Consider the following 21637-nt stretch of genomic DNA (forward strand, 5'->3'; position numbering starts at 1 on the left):
CTGGAAAATCAGTTGTTTCATACATGTTGTTAGGTAGGAGTATCTTTCAGTCAGCACAACTGGGATGTTGAATAGACACTTGATGTAATGTGAAATTTACAAGAGAGGTAAAGCTGTGGTGCAGATGAATACTTGCGACTTTTACCTAGAGTGAGTAAAAGGTACTTATGCTAGGATTAGAAAATAAATTTATGAGAAATTTAAGCCATTCTAAAGCTGTTATTGACATGCTTCCTAATGGTGGTTAGGTTGCATAACAGGTATTACTGAGTGGGAGATGGCACTTTAAAATGGAGCATAATATTCAGTGTTGAACTAGGTGACCATTAGTTTACATCACTTGAATGTAAGATCAAATTCATAATCTCCAAGTAAAAACTCTCTGTTGAATAACGTTGCCTTGTTTTTACCCTAAGTAGGTTCACTTGCAAGTATACAAAAAGGGGGCATAAAACCCTTTTTATAGTATTTGTTACTATCCTGAAAGAGAAATAGAATAATTTGCCTTTAGTTGTTCCAAGATGCAGGTGAATAAACTGATGAGTGAACTTTTTTGTCTATCCACGAAAGATTCCAGTGGCGCCAGCCGTGCCTACAGTTAGTTTAGTCCCACCAGCATTTCCTGTGTCGATGCCGGTTCCTCCTCCTGGATTCAGTCCAATCCCTCCACCTCCTTTTTTAAGAGCAAGTTTTAACCCTTCACAACCACCACCTGGTAAGGAATTTTTGTTTTAATATTTGAACTCTGTTTAGATTATCATTTAAGTTCTTCTTCTTCCATATTTAAATACCATAGAGCAGTGGTTCTGAGACCTTAGCATGCATGGGCTTGTTAAAGCACAGATGGCTGGGCCCAGCCTCCGCTGTTTTTGCTTTACTCGGTCTGTGGTAGGGGCCAGATAATCTTATTTTCTAACTTGTTCTCAGGATGCAGATTGCGGGGAGAAGCAGCACTGACAGAGAAAAATGGAATTTCTTTAGAATAATTGAAAACCATGGCCGGGCATGGTAGCTCACGTCTGTAATCCCAGCACTTAGGGAGGCCAATGTGGGCAGATCACTTGAGGTCAGGAGTTTGAGACCAGCCTGGCCAACATGGTGAAATCCCATCTGTACTAAAAATACAAAAATTAGCTAGACGTGGTGGCGCAGGTCTGTAATTCCAGCTACTCGGGAGGCTGAGGCAGGAGAATGGTTTGAACCTGGTAGGCAGAGGTTGCAGTGAGCCAAGATCATACCACTGCGCTCCAGCATGGGTAACAGAGCAATTACTTTGTCTCAAAAAGAAAAAAAGGTGAAAAAAAAAAAAAAGAATTATTACTCTTAAAATAATGTAAAATTTCTGTTGCCGTTTTTATGTGAAAGTTCTCTAATAATTATCAGCATTTCACCAGAAAATTTGCATTGTCCCTCCTAAGAATCAGTAGGCTCCATTTTGACATTAGAAATTATATTTAAAAGGATAACTGAATTTTTAATACTTCGTTTTGACCTAATAAATTACTTTTATTCTTTAAATATGGAACACTTCACAAATTTATGTGTCATCCTTGCACAAGAGCCATGCTAATCTCTGTATCATTCCAATTTTAGGGTATGTGCTGCCAAAGCAAGTACTGACCTAATAAATTACTGATAAACAAAAAAAAAGTTTCTTGAATTAGATTTTCCAGGTGAAAACTATAGATTACTTAAACACAACTTAAATATGTAGTTTAAGATAGAGCTTTTAGGCCGGCGTGGTAGCTCACACCTGTAATCCCAGCACTTTGGGAGGTTGAGGTAGGAGGATCGCTTGGGTGCAGGAGTGCAAGACCAGCCCAGGAACAGAGTGACACCCTGTCTGTACAAAAAATAAGAAAGTAGCCAGGTGAGGTGGTACACACCTGTAGTCCCAGCTACTCAGGAGGCTTGAGCCCAGGAGGTGGAGGCTACAGTGAACTGTGTTCGCACCACTACACTCCAGCATGGGTGACAGAGTGAGACCCTGTCTCAAAAAAAAAAAAAAAAAGCTTTTATTATTAGACCATGGGAGGTTAGGTTAGAAAGATGATGGAGAGATACTTGTGAACTCCTGGAAGCAAGTGATCTTCCCACCTCAACCTCCCAAAGTGCTGGGATTACAGGTATGAGCCACCGTGCCCAGCCTAAAAGCTCCATCTTAAACTATATAAGCAATTACATACACATATTGATGAGATATGCATTTAAGTTATAGTTTTTACCTAGAAACTCTAATTCAAGAATTTTGTTATCAAAGTTTATTAGATCAAAACAATATATATATAGTTTTTCCAAATTAAACAAAATGTATTTGAATTCATGAATTATTTGCATATTATAAGAGAAGAAATACAGTATGTTGACTTCTGTAACTTAAGTTCTTAGATGTTGGGTAGAGTTTTTAGCAAGACTAAAAAATTGTCTGAGAATGGCAATTTATAGGTCATGTAAATGTTCTAAATTACAGTTTAATGTGTAACTGGAAATTGATACAGATTGTAATAACTTTAAATATTGAAAAGTTTGTTAATTTTGTTTGTGATTTCAAAATTAAATATTTCAGAAGATATTTTTAAGTGATTATTTCAAAAATCATAACGATATAGGCTTTATAAAGTCATTGTTCCTTATTAATTTGTTGAACAATCATGTATTTTTATTCTTTTAGCCACTTTTTAAAATGTACAAAAGGTATATTTTATTAAAAATAAAATTAAATATGTATATCATATAATTTACCACAAAATTTAGTTATAATCAGGATTGTGAGAGCAGGAATAAACCTTGAATACCAAAGTAGATTTTATAGTTTAAAATTATTTTAGTTACTGTTTTCTAGTTGAATGTAATGGTAGCTTTATATTTCAAAAAATGCAAAGAAGCAAATTTATAGTGTGATATTTAAAATGATTAAGAAGCTGAGCGCCATGGTGTGTGCTTCTGGTCCCAGCTACTTGGGAGGCTGAAGTAGCAGGATTGTTTGAGCCCAGGAGTTTGAGACCAGCCTGGGAAACATAGACCTGGTATCTAAAATTAATAATTTATTGAAACCATTAAAAAGCCAATATTAAATTGAAGATTTACTTCAGTGCTTAAAACATAAATTGTGTTATCCAAAGTTAACAGAAATATTTTGATCTATTGAGTAAACACATGTATTGAATAAATAAAATGGCATATATAAACAGTTTACCTGGCTCCTATTAATCTTTGATTTTACAGCACCATAGAGCATGCTACGGGACTTGAATGAGTAAATAAATAGGATATTCTCATAAATCAGGATCTCTGCTTTACCTAGCTTATTAGGGATCAAATAAGGCAGCGTATAAAAAAGCCATTTTTAAAATAGAAAATATATATATAAATATGAGGTTGTAGTCCATTTTAAGAATATGAAGTTTCATTTGTAGCTATTGGAATCTTTCATTTAAAATAAGTAATTTTTCTTGTGCTATTTTTTGGGGTTTTTTTTTTCGTGTAGGTTTCATGCCGCCTCCAGTTCCCCCACCTGTTGTGCCACCCCCTACGATTCCACCAGTAGTACCAACATGTAAGTTTTCTACTTTTAGAGTTTTCTTTATTCATGGTAGTGTTAATTTTAGTGTGTCAGTTCTCATTCTTGTGAATTACTGTTAATATTTTTATTATGAAAGCTTTAAGACAAATGCATGTTAGATAATTTCTAAAATACTAACGGTAAATGACAGTTCTTATTTAAATTTGCTTAGTTGTCTTAAACTCTTTTGTTGTTGTTGTTTTTTTTTTTGTTTGTTTTTGTTTTTGAGACAGAGTCTCGCTGTTGCCCTGGCTGGAGTGCAGTGGCGTGATCTCGGCTCACTGCAGGCTCCACCCCCTTGGGTTCACGCCATTCTCCTGCCTCAGCCTCCTGAGTAGCTGGGACTACAGGCACCTGCCACCTCGCCCGGCTAATTTTTTGTATTTTTAGTAGGGACGGGGTTTCACTGTGTTAGCCAGGATGATCTCGATCTCCTGACCTCGTGATCTGCCTGCCTCAGCCTCCCAAAGTGCTGGGATTACAGGCGTGAGCCACCGCACTCGGCCTTAAACTCTTATGATTGATTTTATTTTAGTCAAAATTCAGAGAAGGTCCTCTCATCCTATTTGTGTTTTTTTTGTTTTGCTATGTGTATTAAATGTCTTAATGTTAGTGCAGTCCTGCCCCAGTCCTCCCTTCCTTTTCGTAATGCTCATGACTTGTTGAAGAAACAGTTCAGTTCTGTGTATAAGAGCTTAAATAATGGATTTGGTTTTTTGCTTGTTTGTGGTACTGAAATTACTGTCTTTGCATTTCCTGTAAAATGGAAGTTAGCGCCAAAGGCTTGCTTAGATTCCGGTTCATCTGTTTTAGCAAGAATATTTGAGAAGCAAAATGCTGTAGGATTGGTATTATATATCACATCAGAAGTCTTGCAGTGCCTTTTTGTCCTCTTGCCCCACATCATTTTTGGGGCCCGGGGGGGCGGTGTAAAAGTTTATTTTTTAGAGCAGTTTTTTAGGTTCACAGCAAAATGGAGCCAAAAGTACAGAGGATTCCCATAAGCCCCCACCCACCACACATGCACAGGCTCTCATGATCAACATCCTCCACCAGAGTGGTACATATGTTACAATTAGCCAGCCTATATTGACAAATCATTATCACCCAAAGTCCTTAGTTTGCATTTTGATTCACTCTTGGTGTTTTGTTCCTCTTTTAATGATGTTATTAAGATTGATTAGAACATTCAGTGGAACAGTGGAACCTGGTCATTAAAAACATTTCCTTTCATCCATTGATCATTGTTTCTTAGATCTACTTTTTATTAGTTGCAGAGTGGTGATCTTTCTAAATGTATAATTCCTTCCATGTTTCTTAAATGAAGAAAAAGTTTTCCTTAATCAGGTAATGGTACTTAGTTACCTTGAAGTGTGGTTTGTACAGGAAAGTCAGGGTAGATGCTATTTTTTCTTTAATTGCCATTTCTCAGAGTCATGAGATCTATAGGTATTTCCAGTGATACCCAGTGACCGAAGAGAGATTTCTCTTATTTCTCATCTTCTCCTCCCTTGTCCCTCTCTCCCTTTTTTTTTCCTCCTTCAGTTTCTTTAGTATTTATGGATTAATGGATTTTTACTTCTAGTGAGTTGCATTTTTTTTTTTTGAAGTGCAAATTGTTTCATCTTTGGACGGTGGGAGACCTGTGTTGCCTCCCTGTCACATTAGTTTTGAGAGCTACTTAGCTTTTTGGCCCAGTATATCCCAGACAAATCTTGTATTTTCCTCCCTCCAATCTGAGAATCAGCCATTTTTCCAATTGGGGTATGGTATCTAGAGAATTCAATCTGGGTACTAGATTCTCATTTTGCTCTTGGGTTTTCATTGAGTCTAGGAATTTTTAGTGGACAAAACTAGAAAATGTGCATTTTGAACAGAAAATGAATATGAACTATTATTAAACAAATTAGCTACTTTGATTTTTATATTTGCTTGTGTTCTCATATACTGAAAACAGTAACATGATTGCTTTTCATTTTCGTACAAAATAGACATACACGTAGTAGTTTGAAAGTAGTGTTACTGCCAACAAGGCTACCAGATGAAACTAAGATTTTTCTGCCACTTTTTTTTATCCCAAAGGTGTATAATCATAACTAGGGGTACATGTACAGGTATCTATAAATATTTGTTTGTTACATGAGTAACCTATATAACAAACACAAGTTTACCTATATAACGAATGTGCACATGTACCCTTGAACCTAAAAGTTTAATTAAAAATGTATAATCAAATTACTGTTTATCAGGGTTACCTGAAATCTTTTCTTTGTAGTTGTGGTGCCAGTTTCATAAGTGATTTTTTTTTTTTTTTTTTTTACATTTTTATGGGAAATACACTCTAGCTTACTTGGTTTTGATATCTGTATTTTCTTTACTAGAATAGACATTTCAAAAGTAATGCAGCGCAACAGTAAATATAGACATTTATTCATTTCCTTTTTCCTATCATTGGGCATTACAGAAATGCTAAATATACCCTTTTAATAATGTTTTCATTCTAGTCTACTCTCTATCTGCAGTAATTCTCCAAGCTTCTGAAAAAACCTTTAGTAATTCAGGCAAGCCTAGCTCAAAAATTAGACCTGAAGAGTGTATGTGATATATAAAGATTTTAACTTTTGATTATCTCATTCATTTTCCTTGTATTCTTAAACTTTTTCTCCCTTTCAGTGTTTACATAGCTTTAAAATTTGGCCAGGCATGGTGGCTCATGCCTGTAATGTCAGTACTTTGGGAGGCTGAGGTGGGTGGATCACTCGAGGTCAGGAGTTTCAGACCAGCCTGGCCAACATGGTGAAACCCCATCTCCACTAAAAATACAAAAATTAGCCAGGTGTGGTGGCGCACGCTGTAATCCCAGCTACTCGGGAGGCTGAGGCAGGAGAATCACTTGAACCCAGGAGGTGGAGGTTGCAGCGAGCCGAGATCACGCTACTGCACTCTAGCCTGGCAACCGAGTGAGACTCTGTCTCAAAAAAAAGATAGGTTTAAAAGTCTTTCTTTTTGTTATTGTTGGTTCATTAGGAAGAATTGTTTATTCTTTCTGAAAATTAGACAAAGTGTTCAGAAGTCTTTTCTGAATTCACTATTCACAGAGGCTTACCCTAGAGCCAACCTCCCAATTTTTTCCTAGTTCACTAATTTTGGAAAATCTGCAGTCAATTAATGGAAAAAGAGAAATAGTTGTGTGCCAGATGCTATCCAAATTGCCTTTGCTGTCTCATTTAATTCTCTTAATGCTTGTGCATGACCACAGGTGTTTTTATTTTTGTAGCTCTGTTGTATGCTAACAGTTTGTTCAGGTAATCTAGGGTTACATATGAAGATAAAACATTTCCTAAGTTCTCCAAGTATGATTTTACGGTATTCTAAGTGACATATTGGACTAAAAATTTTAATTGTGTAATTATTTTGTATTCCTCTGGTTGTGTTTTTTAATATATGTGACAAATGCACTCAGGGGTATTTCTACCCATTCTTTAAGATGGAAAGTTTATAGCTTCATATTTGTAGTCCACCTTATGTATTCTCATCTGATGAGTTTCTAACTTCATCTGACAAAAGGTAATGTTAAATGAATGTTAGGACCCTAGTACATTGTAATTGCAGGGGGATTGGGCAGATTTTCATACTTACACATTTCAATCTGCACTAGTCATTTCTGTATGTTTAGACATTCACTTAATCTGGCATTCCTAGAAAATTATTAATTTTTTTGTTACTAGAATTTACTTTTTTTGAGTGCTGGTCTTAACATTTTGGGTGAAATATTTCTGAAAATTGTTAGTTTTCCCTATTTTTGGATAAAGCTTTCTAAATGTAATTTAGCCTATTCATGATGACTCATTTTGTCATTTGAGCATTGGTTATTATATAATGTGCTTAGTAATACAGAGATGCCATTAAATTAAATACTCAAACTGCCAGAAAACTTAGCATATGAATTGACTCATTAAATCTGAAATATATTTTTCTCCTCTTCAAACAGCTTTAGTGCAGCCGTCATTATCCATGACACCGGAAACTGTGAAAGATGTTGGATTTGGTAGCCTTGTTATACCAGGCGGTTCTGTTGCCAGCAATCTTGCTACTTCCGCTCTGCCAGCTGGAAATGTTTTTAATCCTCCAACTAAACAGGCAGAGCCTGAAGAAAAAGTACCTCATCTTATAGACCACCAGATTTCTTCTGGTGAAAACACCAGATCAGGTAAATAATAATAATAAAATTTAAAAAAAAGAGGTTGCCTCTCTGTATTTGGTGTTTAATTCTGGGGTGGCATGCGTTTGTAACCACTTCAATCTACAAATGCTGAAATGTTGCACTTTTTTTTTTTTAAAAGAGATCACTATGTCCTAAAATTTCTATTTGAAAAAGTGGCCTTCTGTTCAGGATAATCTAGATTTCAATATGTTGCCATTAAGACCCTCACACCACCACCCCTTTTTTTTTGTCCTGTTGGGACTACTTCAGTGTGTTGTCAAAATAATATTGCACAAAATCTGTATACTTACAGGAAGATAAAAATGAAGAAGTATTGGGTGTGAATAACTTCTATTGGGAACTTACTTCTAATAGGTATTATCCAGCTAGCTCTAGAAGATAAATATGGTGTTTGAAAGCAGTAAGTCCTTTTTCTATGGTCCCACTGTTGGTACATTAAGAATTATGGTTTAGAGGCACTTGACCTTAATGCCTGTTTGGGTCTCTTCCAAGCGTACTTTCCTTTCTCTCCTGTCCTAAAGCCTTTTAAACCTCCACTCCTGTTCTTCAAAAAAAAAAAAAAAAAGAATTATGGTTTAGAAAGGCTTTTATTAAAGGTGGAAAATCAGTATAATACCTGACATTTCTGTTTAACTTAAAAAGATTTCATGTAGTAGCTATTGTACCTTGATTATTGGGGGATACAAGTAGCTGATTAAGCTAAAATTATTGGAAACTTTTGACTGTTATTTTGAGTTTTCTCTCTCTCTCTCTCTTTTTTTTTTTTTTTTTAGTGATTCCAAATGATATTTCAAGTAATGCTGCAATTTTAGGAGGACAGCCGCCAAATGTGACAAGCAATTCTGGAATTCTGGGAGTCCAAAGACCAAATGTATCAAGTAATTCTGAAATTCTTGGGGTCCGGCCATCTAATGTTTCCAGTAGTTCTGGGATTATTGCAGCCCAACCACCAAATATTCTAAATAACTCTGGAATATTGGGAATACAGCCACCCGGTGTGTCAAATAGTTCTGGACTTTTGGGAGTGCTACCCCCACATATACCTAACAATTCTGGACTTGTAGGAGTACAGCCACCAAATGTTCCAAATACTTCTGGACTTCTGGGAACACAGCCACCAGCTGGACCTCAAAACTTACCGCCTTTAAGTATCCCTAATCAAAGGATGCCCACAATGCCAATGTTAGACATTCGTCCAGGACTAATACCACAGGCACCTGGGCCAAGATTCCCTTTAATACAGCCTGGAATTCCACCCCAACGGGGAATCCCACCCCCATCGGTACTTGATTCAGCTCTTCATCCACCACCCCGTGGACCTTTTCCTCCAGGAGATATTTTTAGTCAACCAGAAAGACCTTTTTTAGCTCCTGGAAGACAAAGCATAGACAATGTTACTAACCCAGAAAAAAGGATACCACTTGGGAATGATAACATTCAACAGGAAGGAGATAGAGATTACCGGTTTCCTCCTATAGAAACCAGGGAAAGCATTAGTAGACCTCCCCCTGTGGATGTTAGAGATGTGGTTGGGCGGCCTATAGATCCAAGAGAAGGTCCTGGACGGCCTCCGCTAGATGGTAGGGATCATTTTGGAAGACCTCCTGTAGATATAAGAGAGAATCTTGTGAGGCCAGGTATAGATCATCTTGGTCGAAGAGACCACTTTGGCTTTAATCCAGAGAAGCCCTGGGGGCATAGAGGAGATTTTGATGAGAGAGAGCATCGGGTTCTACCGGTCTATGGTGGTCCAAAAGGCTTACATGAAGAAAGAGGTAGATTTCGGTCTGGAAACTATCGATTTGATCCTAGAAGTGGTCCTTGGAACCGAGGATTTGGACAAGAAGTTCACAGAGATTTTGATGACCGCAGAAGACCCTGGGAGAGGCAAAGGGATAGGGATGACAGAGATTTTGATTTCTGCAGAGAAATGAATGGAAATCGTCTTGGACGAGACAGAATTCAAAACACTTGGGTTCCCCCTCCTCATGCTCGGGTTTTTGATTATTTTGAAGGGGCCACTTCTCAACGAAAAGGTGATAATGTGCCTCAGGTTAATGGTGAAAATACAGAGAGACATGCTCAGCCACCACCTATACCAGTACAGAATGATCCTGAACTTTATGAAAAACTGACATCTTCAAATGAAATAAACAAGGAGAAGAGTGACACAGTTGCTGATATAGAAAGTGAACCAGTGGTAGAAAGCACAGAAACTGAGGGGACATAATCATCACTCAGTAGGTAAAAGATACCTTTTGTAAAGTTGTCATCTCTCTGTAATAGATAATGGCTGACTGGACCATAGTTGTTCACTTTTGTCTGCCAGAATTAAGTTAATCTGATGTTCATGTTCACCTTTCTCTTAAAATAATTGTACAACTGACTTGTATAGACATTGTTCTTAATATGAACATGGTAGGTAAACTTTTTTTTTATTTTTTTCTGATAAAATATAAATGTTGGCCCCAGATTCTTTTAACGTCAAGGAAATGAGTAACAGCTTGTCAGAGACTTCCTATGGAAGAAAGAATTTTTTAGATAACTATCATTAGGTTGGATATGGTAATAGATATATTTCAGAATAGCAAGTGGTGGTATATCTTATCCATATCTTTAGGCTGCTGCAGAATTTTAAGGTTATAGATAAAGCTGTGATATTTTATGCAAAGACTGGCTCTAGATATTTGAGGAGCACAATACAGAGATTTTAAAAAGTGATTTTGTAAAATCTACACTATGGTCTCTGTTTCTCCAAAGTAAGTGTTTGTGATTTGTTCCTCATACTGCAGTGAGTAAAAAAGAAACAAGAAAACAACAACATAAATATTAAAGTACGTTTCAATGTTGGGTGAATTTTGTTTTTAGATGCCAATAAAACTTATTTGTTTGATAACAGTGTTCTAGGAATTGTATTTTTTTAATCTATAAATTCTTAAAACCTTGAATTATTATTAGCATGTGCTTATTTTTTGCAAAAGGTTTCTATCATAACAACAATGAACTATGTGGTGGAAAAAGCATGTACTTTGATATAAAAATCATGCAGCCTCCTCAGTATGTGTATGATATCTGTGTATGTTTGTTGTGGAAGTCGTGTAGCTTTTTTCTGTTTCTCTGTATGTCCGTCTTCATGCACATACAGAGAAAATAGAAAGTTGAAAAAGTTTAGATAATAAAATATTCTTTTAAATCTGGTAGAATATTGAAGAAATGTGGCTAATTAACAAGGGTTATAGTTAAAGCTCTTAGTCTTGATGAAGGTAAAATAAGAGATATTATAAAGAGATACATTGGTAGTTTGGCAGTTCTATTTTTAATATAGGTAAGCATGAAGCCAGAGTTAGCATGGAGCCAAATTTCACATAAATGCTTGCATTGGTTTGTTTCACACTATATTTGCTATTCTGCATAGATAGTACTGACACTAAAGTACTCACTGGTCACGTGCCTGAAGTTAATTTCTTAATTGCACAAAATGTGTAGTGGCGCTGGTGGACTTAAAGACATTAATATGTATACCAGGAACATAATACCCATCATGTGTTTTGTAGGGCTCTGGGTAACACTGTAGCCTCCAAGGTAAACTGAGTAAGAAAAAAAGTGGGGGTTGGCTTCCTGTTTGTTTTTGCTTTTGCTTTTAATTTTTGTTTGCTGTTTGTTCTCTTTTAGGTTTTACTTATATACACAGATATAAAACCATTGGTGTTTTTAAGTTTCTAATGGAAGGCTTTTATTTGGTTCTATGAGTAGTCATTTTGTTTCCAGTGTCTTACCAGCAATTCATCATTTGCTCTGTTTATCTAAAATTTCTAAGCAAAGATAGCTCCAAAAAATGATAGAACATACCAGACATTTAAAATTGGATTGATCTTGCCTACCTCTGATGACCTAGAGAGCTATAAGAACTTTAAGGTTCCTGGTCAAAAATGAAAGACTTCTTACAAGTTCTGAACAGAGATAGTACAATATTTATTTTGTTATTTAGAAAAGTAAACAGTAAAAATATTTCAATGGTATTTACTTCCAAGGTAATTCAATTCAATCAATAATTTGAGTTGGTTTCAGCTCTTTTTTCCTTAGGGTAATGAGGAAAAACTATTACATGGGTACAAAGTTTTAATGTTCAGGAAATATTGGCCTTGCCCTTAAGGAAATTATATTGGCTGAGATTTCTCTCAAACTAGTTCAGTTGTGTTTACCATTATTAAAATTAAGTGACAGTCACTTGGATTAAGTAGCAATAAAAAGCATGAGACTTTCTAGTGATTTTTGATGCCGAGCTTCTTATCACTGTTGAGCCTTCATATGTGTACTTGAAAAAAAAATGTACAAGCATTGCACTGGTTTGAAGATTCTAGTGGTGAAAGTTACCTAACCAGTTATCAGTACTGTATCTAGAAACCAATCTTGGAAATGTGTGATGACACTCTTTTAAAATAGTTAAAAGAAATGATTATGTGCTTGTTTTTTTGTCCTTGTTTTTTGTTATATAGAATTGAAGTGAAAGGAGATTATCCTCATTCAGAATTTTCAAAACTCATAATTGCATTTGCCGTTTTTTAAATGATGGAGAGAAAAGTTAATTATCTTACTTTGATAAATTTGGCATAGGACCTATCACATTTTTTGTGCTTTTGGTCACAATTCTGTCACTAGAATACTAGCAATTAGAAATGGGCAAGGAGTAACCTAACCACTTTAATACATTGGTTTGAAGTGTTGCAAGCAGTGATAACTAGACACCAAATCACATAGTGTTTTAATTTGTGACATGTTAGAATGATATGCCTTTCTGCAGTATTAGTGAACAGAACCACTAATTCTTAAATTTTTATCTGTATTTAAACATTTCATTAAACATTAGCTTGTGTTCTTAGCATAAATGCATACACTGATAGAAACTTATTTTACAGCAGAGTAATCTGCATCGTATTTTCCTTTATTTTAATTTTATTTCAATAAAGGGTAGACAAATAATTTGAAAGTATCGGAAGATGAAAATACTAGAAGTGTGAAATTAAAACTCTGGAAGTAACTCCATATAATATTTAATAGATAAAAATGCATTCATTATTTACTCTATTGCATTCTTACCAGACCAGTTCCTCTTGTCCCGAGAGTGCAGTTGCTTCATTAAATTTATTTGCCATTTTTCACTCATATAAAAGATTATAGTTTAAGGAGCCACACATTTAGGGTTGTTTGGGGGTTAGGGGACATTTTGTAAATTTAAAAATGAGAAGTCATCTTTTTAATTTGAAAAAGTGCTTTTTAAATAAACACTGTATTTCGTGGGATATAAGGTGCCATTGATTGTAAGAAACACCATTCAGAAATAGAAAATGCTTCTAATATGACATGCTAGTGATTATAGATACATGCCTAATTCAGAGATAAATGTGAAGTTTCTTAGTATCAAATAAATACAGTATTTATTATTGAAATGGACTTTCAGTTTAGTGAGAATATATGAACATTACTGTTACTCAGTTAATTTGAATAAATTTTCTACCAGTCTAAACTTTTTTTTTGAGATGGAGTCTTGCTCTGTTGCCTAGGCTGGAGTGCAGTGGCGTGATCTTTGCTCACTGCAAGCTCCACCTCCCAGGTTCAGGCCATTCTCCTGCCTCATCCTCCCAAGTAGCTGGGACTACAGGCACCTGCCACCACGCCCTGGCTAATTTTTTTTGTATTTTTAGTAGAGATGGTGTTTCACCGTGTTGGTCAGGATGGTCTCGATCTCCTGACCTCGTGATCTGCCCGCCTCAGCCTCCCAAAGTGCTAGATTACGGGTGTGAGCCACCGCACCCGTCCCAGTCTAAACTTTCATACACACACACACACACACACACCACCTCAAGTGATTTAGAGAATGTTTTTCCTCACTATTATATCTAATATATATGATATCTAATAAGCTTTAGGTATCTAATAAGCTTTCTGTTCTGTGTATATATATTAGATATCTAACATAAATATATATCTAACAGATTATATATATATATTATATATATATATATGATGGGCACAACCTTTAATGAACAAGAAGATTCTAATATTAAAACTTTGTTATACCTTATGTGCCTTCATCATCATTACTTTATTGGGTGCTATATTAATAAAATACTTGGCTTTTAACTTACAAAGAAAACTTTAACATATTTCTCTAAAAATATTTTACTTACATAATATATAGAAAGGCAAGTATCTTTATATTCATTTTTAAATTAGGCAAAATAAAGTTCTAAATTATTTTAAGTAGTCATACTACGGTGTGGCAGAGAATTATAAATCTGAATATTGTTCATGCTGTGGTTTTATATATGGTATCTTTTAAACTAACAGATTGTAGACACTGAAAATTTGTTACTTCTGAAGAGAAATATTATTATAATTTTTAATGGAAGATTTAAAAACAAGGTATCTTGATATCCAGCAAAACTTTCTAAAACTAGAACTTAAAATTAAGGGCCCAGATTGTTTTTTTTGTTTTTTTTTGTGGAAAGGCATACTTTAAATATGGGCACATAAATATTGAAAGCAGTTTGAGATGTCCTCTCTGTCTGGTCCTCAGGCAGGAAATGTGTAACAGAAGCACCTGTGGAGCTCTCTGAAAATATTTTGGTGGGGGGGATGGGGAGTAGAGGGTGATCACCACAGACTTACTAACACAGAATCTCCTGAGGGTGATAAATATATATATAAAATACATGCATACATGCACCTTCCTGTGTATATATGGTTTTTTAAATCCCCACATAGCACCATTTTAGATATATTAAAATATGTACATCTTTATTATACCATACACTTGGATTCTTAACATTTTAAAAAATCCAAATATTTTAGTTACATGAAATTAGTGTTTCAACAAAGCATACAGTTAACTGTGGCAGTCGGTGTTGGAGGATGATTCAAAAGTAGAGAAGTCAGTTATCACAGCTTAGCATTAATCTAAAGATGAGTTATAGGAAGAAAGGGATGGCAGGAAGCATATGAGATGGTTTTGTAGGGAAGTATTTTTTTTTTACGCAAGTGAAAATTTTTAATGGAATACCTCAAGGAAAATTTACTTCATACATGTAATTAAATGATTTGATTATAGAAATAATCTCTTTGGAACAATATTGTAGGTGTTCAGGGTCTAGAAGCAATGTTATTAGTAAGACTACTTAGATGTGCATGTCAAAACTAATGCAAATCAGTGAATTATTTGGGCATGAGCTTTACTTAGGCATTTTTCATCCCCTGCACTTAAGTTCCTCCTTTTTCATCAGGCTCTTTTGCTCCCATATGTACACTTAGACTCGAGCTTCTTGTTCTAAAGTTTATTCAAGATACAGAACAAATATTCTAAGTAATTTGTAAAATATATGTTGTATATCAAGGGATAGAATTGTGCTAATGGGCTAATTTCATATTGTATGGGAGACATTAGATGCCTCAGTTATTGAGGGTGTTTTTGCGTGGAGCTCAATAGATATAGTTCAAGTATATTGTATTTGAATAGCAATGGTGGAAATATAGTACCTGGTTGTCCTGTGTTCTTTGTTCCCTACCCTCTCCCCCCACTTCCATCCCCACCCCTGTGGGCAGCTATCATTGTTTTGTTTTATTTTTCTGCCTTTCTCAGAATTAGCCTCCAAATCCTTCACATAGAGCACTCCAGGCTCCTTTTTGACCCCCATCATTCCAGACAAGGACCATCAATTGGATTGGTTGTTTGCATTGAAAGTCATTTGCTGCCCCTTCACTTCTGACATCATTTCTAGCATTTAATTACCTCAAGTCTATGAAATAAGCTTTCTGTTCTGTAAATGACCAATTGAGGAAGAAAACTAAGAGGAATGGAAAGACTTAACATTATTGGAACACTTTTAAAAATAGCACAAATTTTATTGCCCTTGGGTTTTTAAAAGTGCCTTTTACAATAGCTAGATGTGTGGCTTTGGACAAGTTCCTGAGCCTCTAAACATCGTTTGTTATTAGCTAATCTGAAGGACTAATTTTCACTATTAAAGATAATATTAGCTAATACCAAATGGACACATGCTCTGTGACAGGGACTGGAATAATTGTATTACCTGCCCAATATAATCCTTACGACAATCCTATAAGGTAGTTATTCACTATTTTTCTGAAGAAAAACCCAAGACAGATTTAAGTTACTTTGCAGACTCACTGTAGTGAAGATTTAAACACTGTGTACTAGATTCAAAATTAGTGTGTACCATCAGATAAGGTGCCTGACATGATAGAGGCTCACCAGATATTAGGCAATGTATATGCAGAAAAACATAACCCAACCAGCCATATGTTTACAGCCACAGTTAACCACTAAATTGTTTTCATTGTTACAAACATATATCGGGCTATTTCCTTTTCCTATAGCTAAATAATTAAGTTTGATTTTCTTAGATCGCCCTTCCTTCTTTTTCTTTTCCTTTTTTGTTTTCTTTCTTGAGATGTTGTCTCGCTCTGTCATCCAGGCTGGGGTGCAGTGGTGCGATCATAGCTCACAGCAGCCTTGAACTCTTCCCGGGCTCAAGTGATGCCTTCTGCCTCTGCCTCCGCCTCCACCTCCCAACATCCTGTGATTATAGGTGTGAGCCCCTATAGGCACCTGGCCCCTATTTTCATGATTGGTTTTTTTTTTCCTTAAGGTTATACCATGGTATAATATTTTTAAATTTCTTAATAACTGGCTATTTTGGAGGCATCATTTATGTTAAGATTTCTTTTTGAATACACTTTTTCCTGCAAATTAAATAAAATTTAAAACTCCTTATATCTTTTAAAATGCTTTGTAAAGCAGAGCCAGTGATTGCTTACAAATTTATATTTTAGGATTTGGTTTTGGCAGCTTCTTTCCAAAATTTAACATTTATACACTGCATGTATAAGTAAAACTTAGTACCATTTTCTTGTGCATAAAACTCCTATTTTAGGAATATTCCATGGCTTGAATTAAACAAAATGTGTAAAGTTATTTTTACACATAGTAAGCATTTAGTGCTAGTGTTTACTCACCACTTCCATTCACATGAAGAGTTTAGAAACTAGTCTTTGTCCTTAGTGGCAGTGGATAATTTACAGTTCTTTTACCTTATCAGAATATATAACCTGATTTTGTTTTATTTTTTTTCAAGTCTTCAAGTCACTAAACTTTATATTCATATAAGGTTTAATCCACAGCATGTCATGATGCTGGCCTTTGATAACTTTTTTCGAGTCCTTAGACAGATGACTCTGACCATTGTGGCCATATTCTTACCTAATCCACACGTTGGAGAACGTGTTTATCAAGTTGATGAGTTATATTTCCACTAATCTTCATAAAAGTAATTATCTTGCTTATTATTACATGAAATAAATGTTCTTGCACGTGAACAAGCATTTTTTAATAATGAGTCTGTTTTAATACTGAACTAAGTTTATATGCTAGCAAGGGTTTCAGTAAAATAAGATTTGTGTTAAATAATCTTCAAAAGTGTAAATGATAACTACTATTTAAGAGGTGATATTCTGTGGTGATAAAAATTGCTTTAGGGTTGCATTTATATCGCTGCGGTCATACCAAGGGTCAGGATATAGAGGTTTTTAGTTGGCAAAACCACCAAGGACTCCATTTAGAAGGGTATTTTTAATAAAATTTATTGAATATTTTAATTACAGCCCTCTGTTTTCATATATTTTTGCTAGCAAAATAGTCTTTGACTATAGGTTTAATGCACTCTCACTACAAGGAGAGAAGGATTTTGAGGGTGGAGAGACTTGAACCTGTAGTGTGGCAGGCATTCTACAAAATATATTTTCAGAAATACCCTATGTGGTAGGCTTTGTTATCTTTTCTTTACAAGTAAAGAGGCGAACTCAAAAGATGCCTATGGTTGGTTACACAGCTTTTGATTCGCATGGGTATTTGAACCCAGGTTTTGCTGACTTCAGTGCTTTAGCTTAAAAGATGCTTTTTAGAATGGTAGATTTTAATAGATGGTCTGTGTAATTAGTTTCCTGGGCCTCCTGTAACAACACAGAAAATAATGGGTAACGTAACATTTATTCCGTCACAATTCCAGAGGCCAGAAGTCCAAAATCAAGGTGTCAGCAGGGCGGTGCTCTCTGAAGGCTCTAGAGGAGAATCCTTCCTTACCTCTTCCAAACTTGTGGCAGTTCTCAGCAATCCTTGGTGTTCTTGGCTTGTAGATGCATCACTCCAATATCTGCCTCCATCACCCCCCAGCTGTCTTTCCTCATATGTTTTTGCATCATCTTACCTCTGCGCATGTCTGTGTTCAAGTTTTCTTCTGCTTATGAGGACATCAGTTATATTCGTTTAGGAGCCTACCCTATTCTGGTGTGATCTCATCTTAATTACATCTACCATGACCTTATTTCCAAATAAGGTTACATTTTCAGACATGGTAGTTAAGACTTTAACGTATATTTTTGGGGTTGAGAGGACACAATTCAGTTGATAACAGCTATGACAAAATTGGGTAAATTGACAAACATCTTAAAAAAAACACAGTGGAAGAGGCAGGCACACTGTAGAGTGACAAAATACATCTTTATAGAAATTCCATGTTAAAATTATTTTGTGTGTTATAATAATCAAATTTAAATACCTAATACATGTGTTACCATTAAACAGGAAGGTCAGCACTACCTAGTTTTTTAGATGAATTTGTAATGTCCATATGTTTATGTTTCTTTAGTAATACTTGAACTAAAGGAATTTGCAAAGAAAACTCAATAATATTAGTATTACATAAAAAGCAATTACTGTGGGTTTTTCTTCCATCAAGAAATAATGCTGACTTTTAAAGGTGGAGGAGTTTTTAGACTTCAGTAAACATAGCTACCCTGAAAATGTGCACTGTTGTATCTTTTCACCTCTGTATATCAGTGCTTTGAAAGATGGACAATGTTATCATTTTGTTTTGTCTGCTTATTAAAATTTTCTCCCTAGTGTGATGTGACTATCATTTTGCCATTTCAGTGTCATATTAGAAATGGTTGTTTCATTTACCAAATAAATTAACCAATTCGTTCAATATTTTATATATTATTAGAAGTTTCATGCTTTTTAAAATTTTCTCACAGTATTAACTAGCAAAATCTATTTGATTAAGTAAAAAACAGCTTTGGGTCTGACTGAAATCCAACTTATATAAGTATATAGGCCCTTACTAAGTAGGTGCCTTTTAACAAGGACCCCAAAAGGTTTTTTTTGTTTTGTTTTGAGATGGTCTTGCTCTGTCACCCAGGCTGAAGTGCAATGGCACGATCTCGGTTCGCTGCAACCTCCGCCTCCTGAGTTGAAGCAATTCTTCTGCCTCAGCTTCCCAAGTAGCTGGGACTACAGGTGCGCACCACCATGCCCCACTAATTTTCGTATTTTTACTAGGGATGAAGTTTCACCATATTGGCCAGGCTGGTCTCGAACTCCTGACCTTGTGATCTGCCCACCTCATCCTCCCAAAGTGCTGGGATTATAGGTGTGAGCCACCGCGCCCGGCCCCCTATAACTTATATAGAAATCTGAATGGAGAATTCTGGTTTTTGTTTTGTTTTTGAAGAGCACCAAAGCAATTAAAACACTGTTTGGCACGTGGAACTATATAGGTATTCACTGTTGCTTTAATTGTCAATAATGGCTAATGGAGACTGGGACATCTAAGTCAGTGTTGTAGATTAATTGCAACCAATTAAGGAATTATTTTTGCAAATTTGAGTATACAACCCAAAGTTTGGGGAAAAATGGAGTTTTGTATAGTTCTATCTCCAAAGCCTCAACTTTTTGAGCTCTGTTTGTGTTTCTGGTACTTAGTACCAACCTTTAAACAAAGCTGTCTAATTCACTAGGCTATTGGCATGCTTCCTGTTGTCCCAGATGGTGGGTCTGTCACAGAGAGATGACTGTGATCTAATTTCAGGAAAAATGATTAGAAAGTTTCCTTCCTTTTGTTAATTGTCTAAATATGTCGAGATAGTAGTAATTTACTGGTTAAAGACAGTGTAGCTGATTTTCTTAATTAAGTAGGAAAGTTTTGAGGGTGGATTTTTTCCATGGGACTTGAAGGAGGCCTATTCTTTTGAAATGGGAAAAAGAGTTAGATATCTTTTTCCCATGAATATATTCATGATAAAAAAGTTATCACTGAAATAAATTAACCATTTCCTTAAATTGTGTCTGACTTAGTCCATTGTGTGAAACACCATATTTAGACAATTTTTAAAGATTGTTATACTTCTCCATATGATACAGAGAATTTGAAAAGCATATTTAAAGCCATTTTATCCCAAAGTCTGTCGAATAAAATTTGAGACCTTAAAAGAAGTATCTGGGGAGAGAAATGAACTTACTTAACCAGCACCGATAGCAAAATCTGTGCAGTTATGGAATGTAGGGATTCTAGATATGTATATTCTAATTCTGGAATCTAGTCATTCATAATAGCCGGTTTAGGAAAACAGTAGGGATCTTGGCCCCAGTGGGAACCACGAGCGCCACAACGGTGATACTTATCTGGACTTTTAAATGTAAAGCAGTCATTTAATTTCTTATCAGAGCTTAAAAACATAACAGGTGGACTTTTTAGGGGATAATATTGTTGCCCTCAGATTTCACTTAATAGGGTGTGTGTGTTAATGGATGAAGGAGAAATTCTGATGCGGGGGAGGGTTCATTACAAGTTATAGAAATAATTTTGTCCCAACCAACCTCTTTAGCTGTGTTAGTATTGTAGTTACCCTGTGACTGTAAACAAGAGTATGACCTTAGTTTTTTTCTAAGCCACCAAACATCAGATGGAAGTGATTTTAAGAGGACATATAGGAATAGTGTAGCTGTATCTTGCACAGTCATATCTGCATTCAGATAATTGAATGAGGCTAACACTTTGTGGTTAGTCATTGAGTCCTTTCAGGTATTTTGTGGGGGGTGTTTTTTTTTTTTTTTTTGCTTTTCCAGAGGAATACTTTGCTACTTTTCCCTTTGTTCTAAGCAGTTACGATAGCTCTTCATTCCTTTTTGTAGCTTCAAGTGGTTGGTGACCTGGTGGAAAAAGAAAATAATTATGGAACACTGCCTTTTGTCTAGTTGGTTGTAAAATACCTACCTAGGCACACTGAACAACAGCATCTATTCCAGCTGGGAATGGGTGAGCAGGGTTATTTATTTTTATTTTTATTTTTTGAGATGGAGTCTCACACTGTCACCGAGGCTGGAGTGCAGTGGTGCAATCTTGGCTCCCGGGTTCAAGTGATTCTTGTGCCTCAGCCTGTTGAGTAGCTGGGATTACAAGCGTGCACCACCATGCCCAGCTAATTTTTGTATTTTCAGTAGAGACAGAGTTTCAGCATGTTGGCCAGGCTGGTCTTGAACTCCTGACCTCAAGTGATCTGCCTACCTTGGTCTCCCAAAGTGCTGGTATTATAGGTGTGAACCACCATGCCTGGCCTGAGCCAGGTTAATTTTTCATGATAAGGACTTTTAATTGCTCAGTGAGTACTCCGACTTTACTTTTGTTTCTCTCTTGGCTATTTACATTTTTAGCTTAACATTTCAAATTAGTTTCTAATATTCTAATACAGCTCATAGTTGGAAATACATGTGTGTGTAGACACACACACATATATGCATGCGTGCATGTGCGTATTCTATACCTTATCCTTAAAAGAACCTTCAAGTAAGCCTTGTAGATTTTCTTTTGATCTTTTTTTTTTATTATTACGGTACCTTGAGTATTCTCTCAGGAATTAGACAACTTAAAACCAGTATCATCTTTCTCTGCATAAGTCTCACATCTGTTTACCAAATTCTTAGCATTTAGGTTTTTTTT

General features: G+C 35.7%; 1 protein-coding gene and 1 non-coding gene across 15 annotated transcripts in view; one reads left to right on the plus strand and one right to left on the minus strand.

Moving 5' to 3' along the window:
- The window catches only part of SCAF8 (SR-related CTD associated factor 8), a 231812-nt gene that overhangs the window by 92015 nt on the left and 118160 nt on the right, over positions 1 to 21637 (plus strand). For 9 of the 14 annotated variants that reach the window (XR_009212529.1, XR_009212530.1, XR_009212524.1 and 6 more), the window contains 4 exons: positions 571 to 715; positions 3488 to 3556; positions 7554 to 7772; positions 8561 to 10031. Coding sequence is in view for 6 of the 14 variants with exons in the window: in XM_058435618.1 (XP_058291601.1) it covers positions 571 to 715; positions 3488 to 3556; positions 7554 to 7772; positions 8561 to 10017 (1890 nt within the window). In the remaining 8 variants the exon portion in view is untranslated. Of the gene's footprint in view, positions 1 to 570; positions 716 to 3487; positions 3557 to 7553; positions 7773 to 8560; positions 10684 to 21637 lie in introns of those variants that run through there. The other 5 variants (XM_032161021.2, XM_058435619.1, XM_032161013.2 and 2 more) reach the window with 1 other exon arrangement.
- LOC116477209 (U6 spliceosomal RNA) lies at positions 1514 to 1617 on the minus strand. The gene has a single exon (XR_004250400.1). It is a non-coding gene; the product is annotated as a U6 spliceosomal RNA (small nuclear RNA).

The sequence above is a fragment of the Hylobates moloch genome, unplaced genomic scaffold (genome assembly GCF_009828535.3).
Source record: "Hylobates moloch isolate HMO894 unplaced genomic scaffold, HMol_V3 SCAFFOLD_2, whole genome shotgun sequence".
Taxonomy (NCBI): Eukaryota; Metazoa; Chordata; class Mammalia; order Primates; family Hylobatidae; genus Hylobates; species Hylobates moloch.